The 17,204-nt window shown below is 44.0% G+C and overlaps 1 protein-coding gene across 2 annotated transcripts in view; it reads right to left on the bottom strand.

The window, feature by feature from the left end:
- SDK1 (sidekick cell adhesion molecule 1) overlaps positions 1–17,204 on the bottom strand; it is a 901,672-nt gene that overhangs the window by 241,547 nt on the left and 642,921 nt on the right. For both annotated transcript variants that reach the window (XM_081298615.1, XM_081298616.1), the window contains exons 6-7: positions 4,432–4,543; positions 3,140–3,330 (exon numbers count right to left, since the gene is read on the bottom strand). In XM_081298615.1, coding sequence (XP_081154741.1) covers positions 3,140–3,330; positions 4,432–4,543 — 303 coding nt within the window. The remainder of the gene's footprint in view (positions 1–3,139; positions 3,331–4,431; positions 4,544–17,204) is intronic.

Genomic DNA, 17,204 nt, shown 5'->3' with positions numbered 1-17,204 from the left:
TGATTGAGGCAGCCACAGTAGAGGTGGTCACTGGCACCAAGGATTCGTCATCTTTTTCTGATCTTGGTGCTAGATAGTGGCTTCTGAATACAATTCAGGGTTTGTCCCAAGCAGGGATTTTCACAAGGCCTGAAGACATTCCCCATACTATTTTCCCTCCAGAGTCCACCTCAGTGAGTAGCAGGTAGGTCCCAGAGTGTGGCGACAGCAGTTGTCACTATCTACACTCAGGAGCCTTCGTCCACTGCAGTGGGCAGAATGGTTCCCATGGACATCCACACTCAAATCCCTGGGCCTCTGAGTATGACTTGAAGATGGGCTCAAGGTTACCAACCTAAAGTCAGTGAACAGGAGACTCTTGGCTTAGCTAAGTGGGCCTGGTCTAACCATGTGAGCCATCAAGAGTGGAGAACTTTTTCCACCCAGAAATAGGAGAGGCAGAAGGGAGGGTAGAGATTCTAAGCGGGATGGGGGAAAGGCAGGGAGGTGGCACTTTTACATTGGGACATGAACATGTAAGAGGGGCTCCGCTTCAGCTCTAGAAGCCTGTGGAATAAAGCTGAAGAATGACTTCTCAAGTGTGATCTTGGTATCAGCCAAGAGATGCTACAAGTAATGAAATTTTAAGGTATTTGAAATTTCTGAATGATTTGTGTCAAACAATCAGAACAGATTTGAGATGTATGAAGATGGCTCTGTGGTAGTTACTCTCCCACTCCCAGTTTCTGAGGGGCATGAAAGAGACAGGGTGCTGGGGTGCAAACACCTACATGGGCAGGCGAGCTGTGAATGGCAGTGCTTGGGATGTGATGAGCAGGAAATGCTGACTGCCTATCTGCAGGGGAGTCAGGTGCAACCACAGTTCCTCAGATGTCCAAAGGTTGCTCCCAGGCCCAACACCCCTCACCTGCCACAGTGGCACAGTTGGTTCCAGTGGCTGGAGGACTCCACCAAGGAAGGAGATGGAGGTGATGGAAGTGACCCAGTAGAAGTGGTGCCTTGGGGCCGGGGACATGCTGCCCCTGCCCTGGGGTGGTCAGGGAACAGAATGGCCTCATGGAGTGTATCAAGTAGTGTGGTGTGTTACCCTGAGGGCGCAGGGTGGGGGTTAGGAGAAAAGGGCCTGCTGAGAGACAGCAGCACAGCTGAGCCCCAGTGTGGCAGAGGGGACAGACCACCAGGCCATAGAGCCTACTAACTGTAGCGAGTGGGTGCCAGGCATCTTCCAGCAGCACCAGACTGTCTGATCAGAGCTCAGGGCTCCTGTTTAAACCACAGAAATTGAGCAATATGGCAGGGAAGCTGACAGGTGGAGTAAACAGCGCAACCAGGCTGTCTGGTCTCATCAGTGTGAAATAAAAGTAATTGGGAGCCAATTTGTTTCTGCTTTCTTTCATCTGCATGTTTACATCAATAGCTCTTTCCCCAGTTCCACGGTGACAGCCGTGGGAGATTGGACATGTATTTTGAGGACCTTCCAAGGTGGCTGGATGTGGGGCAATAATCCCACCAAGTCCTCAGAACCTCAGAGACACTCTTCAGGGCTCTTCCAGTGTGAACCAACCACAAAAATCCCCCATCACAGTGAGTCCTTATGAATAAAAGAGGATGTAAATCAGCATTGTGAAGAAGTGAAGTGTGCTCATGTGCCTTTAAAAGTCAGAGCACAGAGAGACGTTAACTGTAGAACACAAAAGCATTCTGCTTTGGAGTTCCGATATAAATGCAAGACCTAAGTTCTTATGATAGATTTAAATATTTTAAAAAGGAATTATGATTGAAACAAACATTCTAGTTTACAGGGAGATAAATTTCCTCTCTTGTTTAAATTACCTTAAAATGTTTTAACACAATATAGTCCTGTCTACAAGAGATTTACACATCACAAATTTTAATTTTGGTTCAATCTATAATGCGCTGTGTTCATATAGCTGTAGATCAACCTTGATGAAAGTCTTTGCAGAGAACGAGACGTGATATTTACATTACAGCCCCGGCACCGCAAGGAATGGAGATAGGCAGCAGCGGAGCAGCTTGGATCCCCAGTGGAACAGGCAGCGATCTGGGACCCAAGCCTGCTTCTTGGGTAGGCACTATCCTGACACTTCTTTCAGGGGGGCTAACAGGTTTACCCTGCAATGTGTTTAGCAGAGCCAAACTGGGGGCACAAAGCCCTACATTTTGTGCAGTACCCTTGACATCCTCTTGCTAATTTCAGAGGGAGCTACAAGCTTTTGGGTTTCCTTGGTTTGCAATCGCAAGCTGCAATATGTATTATTGGAGGAGCTACTGATATCCAAAGGCTTCCTTCCTATCCTGCCTCTCCAGTTCTCAATTCCTCTTACTCACAGGAGGGAGAGATGGAGCAGAGATGCTCCTGTCTGGAGCTGACCTCTCAGACGCTCTGATCAGCAGTGGCTACCACCAGGAAGGATGGGTACCAGAACAGTAATCACAGCCACTTAAGCAAATGAAGGACTGACTGGAGCTGGAAAAGTCGAAGAAATGAAGGCACCTGCCTCACAATTTAATGTAATCTTTTCATAATCTGACAATAAATCTAAGATTTTCTCAGCCTGTACAAGACACTTTCTAACCACTGTTAACTTCCAGCATTTAGAGCTAGGCAACTCAGAGGCACTTAATCTGACCTCTCATTCTCCTTGGTTCTAGGTTGACACCCCATTTTTATGACACATCTGTACTCCTACCTTCTAGTGAAACCAAAGATAGCATCCAATAGTGAGTCAAAAACTTAACAACAGTAATAGAATGACTTTTGAACATCATCATAATAGCCCAAAAGAGTTATGGAGAAGCATGGGCAGAAAGGCCAGACAAGGCAGGCGATTTCCAGGACCAGGACCTCGCCCTTCAATCCCAAGCTTTATGATCTGACATGCTCAGAAGGACATTTCCTGGAAGTATCAGGCACATCCACACTTTTGGTTTAATAGATTCATCTTCTTGGAAAAGAAGAACAGGATGAATTTGAAAGATAAACACAACCTCACATGCATTTTATGATTCAAAAATAAAGTCGGTGAAATACAGGGTTGCCATTTCATGTACAGGGAAGTGTCAGTGTGGAGTTCTATCTCAGGACGTTGATGGTGCCACTTATTGGTTTGAGCCTTACCTATGATGGAAAGGAAGGCTTTTGCCCTGGCTGGCTCGAAAGCACTCCCCTGCAGCGTCGCCTCACAGACATAGAGCCCCGTGTCCGCAGAGGTGGGGTTGCTGATGGTGAGGCGCCTCCCGAAGCTGTGGAGCCCGCTGGTGAGTCTCACTCCGTTTCTCTTCCAGTGCACGCTCAGCTCTTCCACAGGCCTGTGAGAGCAAGGGCATCGGTGACAATGATTGTGAATCATGTAAATGGCAATAATAATTTCAGGCATTCAGCACGAGCCCGACAAAGTTAATTCTACCAGGAACCATGGCGGGTTGAACAATGGACATTTAAAAATCAATCCAGATACAGCTCTACTCCCTTACGGCACACATCAACGATACATTCTGCTCAAGGGCTATTGAGCAAGGATAGCTAATTGTAGCAGCAATGGACCATAAGTGCTAATGATCCCATTTGCTCAGGAAAAGAATGTTTAAAATAAATACTACTAGGGGATACTACAGCTACATGGGAGGTGTGACCACCAGAACTTGATTCTGGAGTGACCATGAACCAGGCAGAGAACGCTTATGATTATAGTAGGGGAGAGAAATGAACTCTTCTTTGATGCCTAGGGGCCCTGCTCTTTTTTCTCCAGCTAGCATGCTAGAAGCAGGCTCCACCATCACCCATAGCTAAAATGAAAAGCAGCCCTTATTGCAGGAGGTTTGGGGAACATTAGGGCCTGCCTCTGCTGAAAGTAGAGGGCATATGTCCCTCTTCCCATCGTGGTCTCGTCTCAGGGAGTATTTATTAGTATAGGCTCAATATCCCATATCTGAAATGCCGAGGACCAGAAATGCTTTTGTATTTCATGTTTTTTTTTCTTTGATTTTGGAATAGTTGCACATATATAATGAGATATCTTGGGGATGGAAACCAAGCCTAAAACATGAAATTAATTGATGTTTTTTTTTTTTCTACAGCCAGAGGGGATTACATACAATATTTTAAGGACACCTGCGTTTTTTTAAAAAAAAAATTTTTAGTTGTAGATGGACACAATACCTATATTTTATTTATTTATTTTAATGTAGTGCTGAGGATCAAACCCGTGCCTCACACGTGCTAGTGAAGTGCTCTACCACTAAGCCATAACCTCAGCCACAGCACCTGTGTTTTGACTGTGATCCACCAAATAAAGTCAGGGGTGGAATTTCCCACTTAGGGTACCATGTCAATACTCAAAAAGTTTCAGATTTTGGATTTTTGGATGAGGAATACTTAAACTGTGTGTCTGTATCCAGAGCACACCATACCTGGCATTGGCTATGCACTCCAGGGTCGTCTCACTGGATCCTGCCACCACACTCCTGTTGCCTGGGGCAACCACAATAACAGGGGCCACAGCTTCAGGTGTGCCAATATCTCCTGTGTCAGAGAAAGAGATACCGTCCATGGAACTTCTCTCTGAATGGAAAAGGGGATGACTAGAACAGCAGATGAAGGGTCCTGTCAGATACACCGAGAGGAAATCCAGAACTCCATAACCTACCTGTCAGACCACAGGCGCCCCCTCTACACACATCCAGCCTCTGTTGGAAGCCCAGCAGTGACTAGGAGACACGCACCGGAGAGCTCATGCTGTGCTCCGTGCATAGGGCTGCGATGAGGCTTTTAACTACTCAGCATTTTGCAAAATGCTTTCTGGCTGTATTTTATTTTTTTCATTGATTTAAGACTTTGTCCATTGAGTCACCTATATACCCACTATTTTCAAATTCAGTCAATTGCACAAATACGCCATGTGTCAGGCACTCCGCTAGGCACAGAGGTCAATAGAAAGCAGCCGAATGTGACTCCCTGAGCAAACACATTCAATTAACAGTGTTCAGTTCCTTCACTGCAGTTTCAATCCCTTTTTCTTTTCTGCAAAGTAAATATCCTGAATCCATCTCAGTTTTGTGAGTATCAAACTATAAATAATTTAGCTCATACTTTGGTGACAAGGGAGAGAAAACTAGGATGCATTTCTGCCACTTTTCTCTAAAACACATTTAGCATCAAAATTAAACTACCCACAGCACACTTTACTACTGTTTATTTAGGGAAAATGAAGACCAAACAACATTTATAGAATAGGAATTTCAATAAAGGGTGGAGATGTAAGAGGCTGGAAATAAAAACAAATTTAAACGACTGCAAATGCAAAATGCCTCTTGTAGCACTTCATGCTGAAGAGCTCGCCATCCGAGCAGCAAAGAACTCTGGCCAAGGAAAGGTTGTGGCCTCCAGGCTGGTGGGCACTCAGCCATCTACAGGGACAACAAGGAAGAGGGAAGGCCTCCTTCCCATAACTCAGTGTCTGGCATTCACTACCTAAGCAGGATGTGATTTTTCTATTAAATGTGCATATGAGTTTCAAAAAAGGAGGAGGAGAAGGAGGAGGGGGGAGGGTTAGGGGGAGGGGTAAGCAGAGGGAAAGGGAGGGGAGGAGGAGAAAAGCTTGTGCCAGCAGTCAGCAAATTAATTTTCTTAAACCTTCACATTGATTACATGATGGGAGACCCATTCTTAAGGATTTTAAGGCTTTCCCAAACTCTGGGCCACTGGGAACCCGCCTGGTAACATTCTCCCTTTAGAAACTTCACAGATTGTGGGGCTGGGTGCAGATTTCTGAGGGAATGCTGGAGTACAGACACATTCACTAAGGCCAGAATATAAACTGTCAATCTGAGGAACAACCCTCTGGTCACCTGTGAAAGTCACAGATGAGGAGGAACGACCTGAGGAGCTAATATTTGCAAATAGTTATGAGAAGTGAAGGGCAGTGGCAGAGGAAGCTGAAAGGTCACTGAGAGAGGTGCTAACTTGGCATTAATCACCATGCAGCCATGGTGACAGACAGGAAGCCCACGCTTAGCACTCATCACTGCCTAGAGAAGATGGTCCCCTGGCTCCTGGCTCCTGGCCCCTGGCTCCTCTCCTGCACAGGCCAAAGAGACTAAGTGTTGGACAGGAATGCCCCAAGTCTGAGCTCACAACCCTCTGGGACAGGCACAATAAAGGCTTTGCTCCAGCCACCCACAGAGAGAAGGATGAAGCAGTCCTTAGTTCGGGTTCCTACAGAACTGTAACTTTTATTCATATCATTTAAAGCACACACAAATATACTGCTGCAGCACACCTGCCAGACAGAGGCATAGGGTGAGCTGAGTGGCTTCTCCATTCAGAGTGAGTAGATGTCAGTCTGCCTCTAAGCCAGCCCTTGGACCCCAACTCCTGGCTTCCACAAAGGATACTGGTGGGAGAAACAGAAGGTGCAAGAGATGCTGAAGCAAAGGTAATGGGGCCTAAAAAAGTAACTGCAAGGTGCCCACAAGGTCACAGTGAGGTGAAGTGGCTCCATGGGTATGACCACAGCAAAATCAAAGCAAGAGTCTCCTGATGCAAAGCTGTGCATTTTTTATGGCAATTGTGCCAAAACATTGCAGAAAATTTTTACATAGGTGATGAATCCAGACATCCTGATTAGCAAGAATAGTGCTCATTACAGTATATGATTCTAGTATATGTTCTTCTTTTTAAAAGTTGTTTTAAAATTTCAATCAATCCCCAGAACCAAAAAGTAAATTTTAAACTAAGAATAAATTTTAAAGTCATATGTACACATCCATAAAAAGAACAGTAACGATACTTAAAATAAAATGGAACAATCTCTCATACCACCCAAAAGCAATCTCTTCTAAATCTTTTCATGCTTTAGTTTAGTTTAAATTTAATGTATTTATGGCTACTTTTTGATTCAGCAATTTCAGGCATTGTTTACTGACCATCTGCTGTGATGAATAAAATTGTGCCTACACTACTTCATGCATCCTCTCAAACAGAATTTTTGGGTCTTCTGTTATTTACTTGGAATTATACATATCTCCTAAAATGTATAGATGTATGTGTGCACACTCACATTATACACACATACACATCTTTTAAAAAAGGAAGGCGATTAGAAATCCCAGGAAAAGAAAAGGTCCACATAAGAAAGAAACAATCTTTGAATATGACCTCACTGTGCAGTGGATGATCTTTACATAATACATATAATATTAATACTATATATTCATTTAAAGATAGTTAATATTTATTCTATTATTAATAATCTACAGTCAGAGTTGAAGATGCAATTATGATTCTGAAATAGAATATAAATGCTATTAACCCTGATGTTGTGAAAGTAAGGAAGATAGAGCAACGTGGAAGAGCAGAAGAGAATTGAAGGGAAGGGTGGCTTCACATCACACACAGGAAGTAAGAAGTTACTGTTTCCAGGAGCCCAGGAAATAGAGGGGGGTGTGTGTACACATATATCCATATATACGTATTACCTTTGTAACGTTAAAGTACAGTCTCTTGCTCTATGTATTTCCTTCCTTTCTTTCTTTCTTTCTTTCTTTCTTTCTTTCTTTCTTTCTTTCTTTCTTTCTTTCTTTCTTTCAGTATACAGTTAGAAAGGTGAATAATGGAAGAACTAAAAATTTCATTTTAACTCTGTCGAAATGGCGTACAAAGTGGTATGAGCTAAAAACACATCATCACAGCAGTCAATAGATAATGTCTGAAATGGTACATCGAGAAATAGCAAGAGATACATAAACTTAAAACATGGTATTAAATGCTTAAATAAAGGGTTAAATTGAGAAGAAAATGCCTTTGGCTTGAGAGTAGGGAGTTGCTGCATTTCATCTTAAGACTTTCGTACTGTCCTCTTCCATCCATGTGCAAGCCCTCTACTGCGTTTCCTTTACAGCAGACTGACCCTGTTCCTGTTAGTGTGGACCTGTCATCCTGAGACTACTCCTTGCTGCATTCTTGGGAATAGTCATTGTTCCCTGTAGCTCATGTTCCCCTTTTGACTTTTGTCCTCATTTTTCTGGAGCATCTTCAAGTATCTTCCTAAGAAAAGAATGTGTGAAAAGGTAAGCTTGCAAAGTCCTTGAATGACTGAAAGTGGCTTTAATCTATTTCCACATGACTGTTTGCCTGGACATACTCCAAATACAAAAAGTGATTGCCTTAGAATTTTGAAGACACCTTCCACTGTTTTCTAGTGTCCAATATTATAGAAGAAAAGTCTGAAATAAGTTCAGTTCTCATTATTTATAGGTGATCTTTCTTTTGCTTGTTTTTATTTCTCTCCTGCAACTTTTGGGATATTCTCTATGTATTTAAAATTTTTATGATCTTTTTTGTTCTGCTGTGTGATAGGGCCTTTTGTTTTGGAGATGCACCTTCTTTTGCATTATTTCCAACATTATTTTCTTACTAGTTTTCTGTTTCTAGAGCTCTTATTGGTTGGATTTTAGGCTTTCCAATTGATTCAATATGCTTGCTTTTTAACATTTTTTCCAATTTTGGAGAGATCCTCAACTGTACCTTCCAACTGATCTTTTGAATTTTTATTTCATCAACCATACTGTAATCATCAAGAGTGGCTTCCCCTCATGATTGTTCAGGTTTTATAGCATCCTGTTCTTATGCAATATATTTTATGTAATATATTTCCAAATTATATCATCTTTCACAATAGTGTCTTTCTTCAAATGATCCTTATATGACTTTTCATACTTAAAAATGATAAGAAGTTAATGGAAAGATAAACATTTGGCTTGTCACCGACAGCTACAATCAGGTAGGACATTGATTACTATTGTGAAGGGCCCCTAAATCACAGAGTATAGAGGTCTTTTTTCTGGGACCATTCATTCTCAGCCAAGTGAATCCTTACCTACTTGTCAGCCTGTCTGTCCACTGTCCAGTAATTTTAGTTGTTGAGTATTCTCAACAGTATTGAGTGACAGGAATAGGAAATAGGTTGCTCCATGTGCAAATTTTTATTAGCCAAGCTTTTACTTCTAGCTCTGGGTCATAACCAGATCTTCTATGATCAAGTCTGCCCCATGAATCTCCATGCTGTAATCTCCCCCTTGGTCAGAATTCCTCCCTCTGAAATCTGCTTTCCAGTTGTTTGTCTTCATCCCTTACTCAGTGACGGCTACTCTTAACCTTTTTTATCCTGAAGGATCTCACTCTTTTGTTCCTTTACTGCTTTTTAGTGAGTGTTTATTCCTTTTTTAAGCAAGAAGATGAAAATACATGCACTTGCTGGCTTTTCTACCAGAATTTTTTCCACATTCAATTTTTAGAAAAAAAGATACAAAGATGAGTATCTAGGCATTTCTTAAAAAATAAAATAACCTCTTTATTTCTGTTAGCCCCGTATATCTAAGATTCAACAAAACACTCAACAAATACTCAGTGATTGTTTCACAAATATTCTACATAAATGAGCTGCCATCCCCCACCCCATCTCTCTATCAGTGTTCTACCTTAGCAAGTAGTTTTGAAAATGCCATGTGCCAATTGTGTTAGTCAGCTTTGTCACTGTGACCAAAATACCTGACAAGGACAATTTATAGGAGGAAAAGTTTATTTGGGGTTCACAGTTTCAGATTTTCAGTCCATGGTCGGCTTATTCCACTGCTCTGGGCCTAAGACCTGCTCAGGCAGAGGTAGAATATCATGGTGGAGTATTGCTCACCTCATAGCAGACAGGAATGGGAGAGAGAAAGGGGAAGGGGCCACAGGGAAGCCACTCTTGCAGGACATGCTCCAGTGACCCATCTCCTCCAGCCATGCTCCACCTGCCTACAGTTATTACCTAGTAGTCCTTTCAAACTAAGATGGTCTGATTAGGGCTGGGGTTGTGGCTCAGGTGGTAGAGCACTTGCCCTACACATGTGAGGCACTGGTTTCCATCCTCAGCACCACATAAAAAAATAAAATAGGTATTGTGTCCATCTACAACTAAAAATAAAACATTAAAAAAATACAAGGGTCTCAGGTTGTGGCTCAATGGTAGAGTGTTCACCTCACATATGGAGGGTGCTGGTTCAATCCTCAGCACCACATAAAAATAAAATAAACATATTGTGTCTATCTATAACTAAAAATTTAAAAAAAGATGGACTGATTAGGTCACAGCTTTTGCAATCTAATCATTTCACCTCTGAACAGTCCTGCATTAACCCAGGTACTTTCTGGGTACACTTCATATCCAAACAATAACACCAAATTATGAAGACTTATTTCCTAGAAGAATGTAAACAAAAATGAAAGGAGAAAATTTGTTTTAGCAATCTCTCAGAGAGCCAAAAAATAGTCTGCTAATGATTACTTACATATGCTGCCCACTTCAACAGCCCAGTAAGTTGGCTATTATCTCCCTGTATAGATGGGAAAACTGAGGCCCAAGTCATATGGTTTCATAGGTAAAATAAGGCTTTAAATCAATAAATATCTTCATCCATAATCTTTTTTTTTTTCAACACAATGCTGAGTCCTTCTAATGAAGACTTGGGTTATGCTCAGCTAACCAAACATGAAATTAACTAGCGTGCTCCTTCCTCCATGCATTTCCTTAGCTGAGGCTTTTCAGCAGCTTTCCCAGCTGAACTCCTTCTGGGCTGGCCAAGGAGGTGAAGTTGTTGAATCAAGAGGAGTCTTGCAGGAGCCGGCATCAGACGGACACTAGGCAGTGTCATAAGCAGATGGACAGACACTTGAGGTGAAGCCTCTTTGTAGTTGTAGGAATAAACTCAGGGGAATAGACCCTGGTCTCAGGCAGCATCCCCTGCATGAACCTCTGCTCCCCAAAAAGGCCATGGGAGAGGTCACGCAGCTTGCATTTGACTAAAAAGGGCACTTAAGAATAGCAAGTCTCTCCAACAGAGAATTTTAAAAAAAAATTTAAAAAAATGTCCTAAGGTAACCTGAACTGTTAAGCTGTGGAATTATTGCAGATAAAGTAGGATGAATGCAAAACACTGCAGGCAGGCGGAGAGCTGGAGGTGGGAGAATAAGCATATGGCCCACAGCCAGTCATGGAGGCTCAGCATTAGGAACAAGAAGAGCAGTGGGACTGATGAACTCGGACCTTGAAGACAGCAAGGAAAGAGAGCCAGCCATGGGGTTCTCTGGGCACAGCACATCCCAGGCAGAGGAACAGCCAGTGTAGGACGATGAGGCAGAAATGTGCTTGCTGTGTTGGGGGTGTAGCCAGTAAGGCTGGAACAGAGCAGGAGAAGGGGCAGTGGATGACAGTGGGATCTGCTCAGGCAGGGCCCTGGAGACCAGGGTAAGATCGCTGAGCTTTATTCTCAGTGAGGTGGGGAAGCCACTGGATTTAGGACAGAGTAGTGATGTGATCTGAAGAGCAGAATTCTAGAGACTATAGGGAAGTAATTCTAGTGGCAAAGATGGCTAAGGAGGACAGCCAGGTGGGCACAGGAGCCTGTGTCAGACACAGGGCCATCTAGGCTGGGGATGGGGTGGGTAATCATGGCATCTAGGTTTCTGACACTGTCAAGGCAGAGTCACATCATTTGCTTGATGGACCAGCCCTGGGGATAATTGAGGAACTGGAGCCAGAAGAGGAAAAGTTGGCATTTATGAGATGGAAAGTCTGAGAGAGGGGAGGAGAGTGGTCAGGTTGAGGGGTAAGTCGGGGATTGGAATTCAGATGTCATACACAAGATGCCCGTTAACCATGGGGTCAGCAGTACCCCTGGGTCCCTCCTGCTTCTCCTTCACCTCTCTTCATCCTCTCATCTTGTCCATACCATACCTCTTAAGGAAGCTGCTACCCTCCTAGGACTGACCGGGGTTTTGGTTTGTTGGGACAGTTCTCAGAGAGCTCTCCTTGGCTCAAAGGCATGGCAGCCTGGGGTCCAGATGCCCCTGCTCCTATGCAGGCCCCCAGGGGCATCATGGCCCACATGGTGCCTGGAGTCCTCAATGGCTGGTAACAGAAGGGCATACAGTGGTCATTTCCAGAGCGCCACTAGCCAATCTTCCCGGCACTGTGCACCAGATCTTAAAGGATGCTGTATAGACTCCTCACTCCTGGTCCTCTCTAGACTGTGCTTCCCACTCTGCCTGAGGCGGGTCTGAGATTCTGCCAGAGGCCCTAGTGTAGGTGTGTAACTTGTTTTGGTCAATAACACCCTCCAAACCATAGCCCTCTTCACCCTGCCTGTGCCCCACTCTTGTTCTCATAACCCTGCACATCCTCCCACATTCCCATGACTCACTTGAGCATTTCTGTGAGATTAGCCTGTCCTGAGAGCATGCAGTGTGGACCTGGTGACATGCTCAGCCTGGCTGCCAGCCCCTTCTCCTTAGACATGTAGCAAGTGATGCTGGTGTGGCCAGGTCCTAGAGGCAGACCTCTGTCCCTGACCTCCACCTTTGGCCCTTCCCATTCTACACTGAACCTCCCTTCCAAGGACCCAGACAAAGTTTCCACCACCCGACAGCTGAGAGGCACAGTTCTGAAGAAGAACATAGAATCCCATGTACCTGGACATGCCTTGGCTCCTGCTACTCAGGGGCAAGGTATTTCTCTGAGCTCCTTTGTAAGGCAGGAATATGAAGGATGAGGATGTGTATGTCCATTATTCACACATATATGTGTATGTGTATGATGTGTAGACAGCCTGGTTGGGCTCAGAACAGGAAGCTTGCAGCCAGGGCTCTGAGATCAGGCCATTTCCAGGAGACTCTTGTTTCTTCAGAAAGTCTATGCCTGAGAGAAGTGGGGTTTCCCAGCACATTTGAGAAGAACCTCTGTTTTGGTTTCCTCCAGTAAGCCCACCATTTGGGGTCCTGGTTCAGAGCCAAGTGATGCTGGCAAACATTTTAACATTATGTTGAAAAAAAGATTAAGGATGAAGATATTTATTGATTTAAAGCCTTATTTTACCCATGAAATCATATGAGTTGGGCCTTAGTCTATAGCAGCCAACTCCATAGGTAGAGGCTGTGGGCTGTCACCTCACAATGCCAGGCTTCCCTGTGCCATACCAGTGGTGATGAGGCCAAATGAGATGCTGAGTCTTTGCCTCAAGACACGAAACTCATGCAAAGTCTTCACATTCATATAGTGAGTGGTCTGTTTGCTCTTCGTACATGAAAGCGGATATAGTCAGTGAGAGGTGGCTTTCTTACAAGGAAAACTATAGTATGACAAGAGCCACCACAATTTTTTTTTCCCAGAACCAGGGATGGAGCCCAGGCTCTTGCTCACATGCTGGGTGAGCCTCTACCACTGAGCTAATCCCCAGCGCCAACCACCACAAATTCTAAGACTAAAAAGAACCTCCTTGTTGCCACCTCTTCATTTCTAAATCTATAGCATTTTTGATTTTGTAAAAACAGGATCCCATTGCAAAGCTAACAGGTAAGGGAGCCCACGGGAACATTTGAAACCTCAAAAATCTTCCAAAAATAACTGGTCTAATGCTTGTTGAAGCCAAAGAGAAAATTAGACTGAAAACAAACCCAGGAGGGAAAGACTCTCCTTAAAAGCTTAGTCTTGAGTCATTAGTTTCTTGGCTTATTTTAAATCCTTTTCAATATCCCATAGTAACAATAGGTATTGATTGTATTGACCAGGTGAGAGAGAGAACAGTTATAAATATGTCTTAAAGTCCAGACAATGTCCATTGGGAAAAAATAAGAAGTGACCACTGTCTGGGTGCCCAGACCCCTAGCTCCTTTCACATAGCCTGTCTCACGGCCCCTCTCAAGGCAGGGCCATCACTTGTTGGTTGAACTGTCCATCTTTGGAATAAGGAGAGGTGGGTGTGTCATTCTACTTTGTAGTCAAATGCCTAGACAACAACAGTCCTTCTATCAGCACTTGTTGAATAAAGAATTATCTAGTTCAAATAATATGTGATTGATTATCAGAACAAGTACAAAAGCGTTGTTGTGGAGATTGAGGGGCACAGGGAAGGGCCATGGTGGGACAGGTAGGTGGGTGTGGTGTTGAGAACAATTCTTCCAGGGGAATTAGGAGAATCTTGTGCAAAAAAATGGATAGGTGCTCACAAGACAGGGAAAGAGAGGTATTTTAGGAATAAAAAAGAAGGTGGGGCTGGGTGTGGTGGTGCATGCCTGTGATCCCAGCCACTGCAGAGGCTGGAGCAGGAAGATGGTGAGTTCAAGGCCAGCCCAGGCAACTTAGTGAGACTTTGTCTCAAAAAACAAAGTAAGATGTGGAAATTAGTTTGGCCCATCTGTAAAATGGGAAAATGCAGCACTTCTTGATGGGTGAGGGCTCCTGGTGTCCATAGCTGGCCACTCTGGAGGGAGACTGTGCCAGGCTGAGGTGCTTCTCTCACCCAGAGGGAGAAGAGACTTGTAAAAGACTTCAGGTGACTGGCGGTGCGTCTGTGGGTAGTGTGGGGGATCAAATAGTACGGCAGGCTGGAAACAAGCTGACACAGGGTGGGGAAAATTCTGGAGCCCCCAGTCACCCAGATCAAGAGAGTTGCAAGGGGATGAAGAAAGAGGAGGGGGCAGGTCAGAGGTGAAGGGAGAGCAGAGGGCAAAGGGAGGCATCTGGCAGCCAACCTCCCTTTCAGCTTTGGGCTTGAGTGGCCCCAGGGATGGTGGAAACTCACACATCAAGAGGGAAATGCACTAGGATGGGCTGGTGGTGTTGGTGTGCTGGGGTGTAGGAGCACCGTCTTCCTGAAGCACCTGCCTGTGCTTCACTAGAGGTACAATGGGAGGATTAAGGGGTGCTGACTGTGGAGACTGAAACCACAAGACTGTGAGGCCCCTTCTCAGGAGCATGGAGAATGAACATGGGAGACAGGCTTTGGGCAGCACCCAGGGAGTGCTGGCTTCTGAAGGGCAGGAAGAATGGGCAGTCAGGGCAAGGGGGCAGGAAGAGAAAGCTGGTACAAAAGCTGCAGATAGAGGCTGTCAGTTTTCCCAAAATGGACAGGAATTCCCGTACACCTGCCTGGGGCTACACCTGCCCCATTTTTGAAGATGCATCTCTGGTTTACCTTGTAGGACAGTCACTTAGGAATGTCACAATCCTGACCTTCCCCAAGAACAGCTAGGCTCTACTGCATAGCCCTGAGCGTTAGAGAGCTGCATTGCTGTCTTTCAGTTCTGTAGCCAGAGTCTGCAACAGTCCCGTACATAAAATGAAGGCTACACCTGCCCCATTTTTGAAGATGCATCTCTGGTTTACCTTGTAGGACAGTCACTTAGGAATGTCACAATCCTGACCTTCCCCAAGAACAGCTAGGCTCTACTGCATAGCCCTGAGCGTTAGAGAGCTGCATTGCTGTCTTTCAGTTCTGTAGCCAGAGTCTGCAACAGGCCAGCTCCTCCCAGGTGGGTCTCCACCTGCTTTCTGACAATGAAAAGGGCATTAATTGGCCAGTCTTTTCCTGTGCTTGACCTCCCCCATGCACAGCCAGGGGCACAGGTGCTCCTTGTGGATTGGGATGGAACCTGCCTATAAAGACATTGCATTTAAAAAAAAATCAGGTGGATTTTCTGCCTATCAATTACCTTTGAAACCACTTGGAGTTCATCTCTGGCACATTATTAAATGGCCTGCCAAGGGATTAAGTGCTTTCCTATCTGCAAAAGCATCTCAAAGCCACAGGTGTGTGGTCTTTTGCCACCCTGAGGAGCCACATCTTGATAACACCTACTATAACTCCAAATCCCCCAGAGTTCGTATTTTTTAATATAGACACAAGTGCATGTGTACGTGGACACATACACACACACACACACACACACACACACACACACACACACACCCCTCCAAGAAGCCACATAACCCAGACAATTTGGAGACTCACTTTGTTGTGCAAACTAAAATAAAAAGCATAGTTTCTCTCCTGATAGGAAAAATTCATGTTCAGCAAGTAGAAAATTTCTTTCACCTTTTGCTTTTCCCAGATTCACTTTTTAATGTGCACTCGCCCAGCTCCTGAGCAGATGAAGCCGGCTGGTAATCTTCTAGGTTAATAACATTAGCCATGTGTTGCTTATGGAGGTGTCTATGGAAACTTTTCTACTTTTTTAGAGGCTGTTTCCTCCCTAGTTCATCAGCCAGAACTCAGTCACAGATCTCACTGTGATGAAAGTGCAGTGAAGCATGCCGGGAAGGGGAGGGTGGCTGGGAGACAAACCCAATTCCCAAGGCTCTAGCTGCTCCCTAAAGTGGAGTGTGCACCAGCTGGCTCGATTTTTCTTGTTTGCTGTCCAACAGTAGGAGGGAAAGAAAAATGGGAGGAAATACAGCAGTATATCGCATTTACAATTTTATCTTTACATGTGCTTCCATTTTTATCTCTATACACTTCTGGACTTTTCCATTGACAAGAGACGATAAATAAAAATAATATGACAGGTTGACAAATAATCTGGCAGTTTCTTTTCTTCACATTTATAACGTATTTGAAAACTTGTACATTTGGAAATGAATGGAATGTAACAAAGAATGTATTCTCATTGGCTTTTTACTGGGCAGAGAAAAATGAAAGTGACTAGAGGCAACTCTACAGTTGGTCGCCTTATTTATTTATTTATTTCAGGATGAGCATGAATTGATAAACCATAAAGGACTGTGGATCTAGGAACTGCATGATTAGACACTAGAGTGATCCAAATATCTGATTCAAGAGACAATAGCTAAAAACCTGCCTTATATTAACATACACAAATGTATAATCTACCACTTAATAGAAGAACCACACTCCATAGAATGAATGGGACCAAATGCAGTTGGGCAGACAGAAGGGTGAGATGAAACTTTTCAGTTTCTTGAATGGAGTTCCCAAGTTACAGAGAACTAGCAAGCACAGATCACTTTGAGCTTCATTAAGAAGTGCGCTTGAGGGGCTGGGGTTGTGGCTCAGTGGTAGAACACTCATCTAGCACGTGAGAGGCCCTGGGTTCGATCCTCATCCTCAGCACCACATAAAAATAAATAAATAAAATAAAGATATTGTGTCCAACTACTTCTAATATATATATATATATATATATATATATATATATATATATATATATATATATAATTTATTTAAAAGAGAGATGGGCCCTTGAACCGTTCTGCCAAGTACACACATCTATGCATGCAGCCGATGTCCATTGAGGCCATTAGCAAGGACAATGGGAATGTGCAGGCTGAGGTGGCAGGGTCTGTGATGCC

This window comes from Spermophilus citellus (genome assembly GCF_964194105.1).
Source record: "Spermophilus citellus genome assembly, chromosome: 6".
NCBI lineage: Eukaryota > Metazoa > Chordata > Mammalia > Rodentia > Sciuridae > Spermophilus > Spermophilus citellus.
Note: the sequence above shows the minus strand (reverse complement) of the source record. Positions and strands in the feature narration are given on the sequence as shown.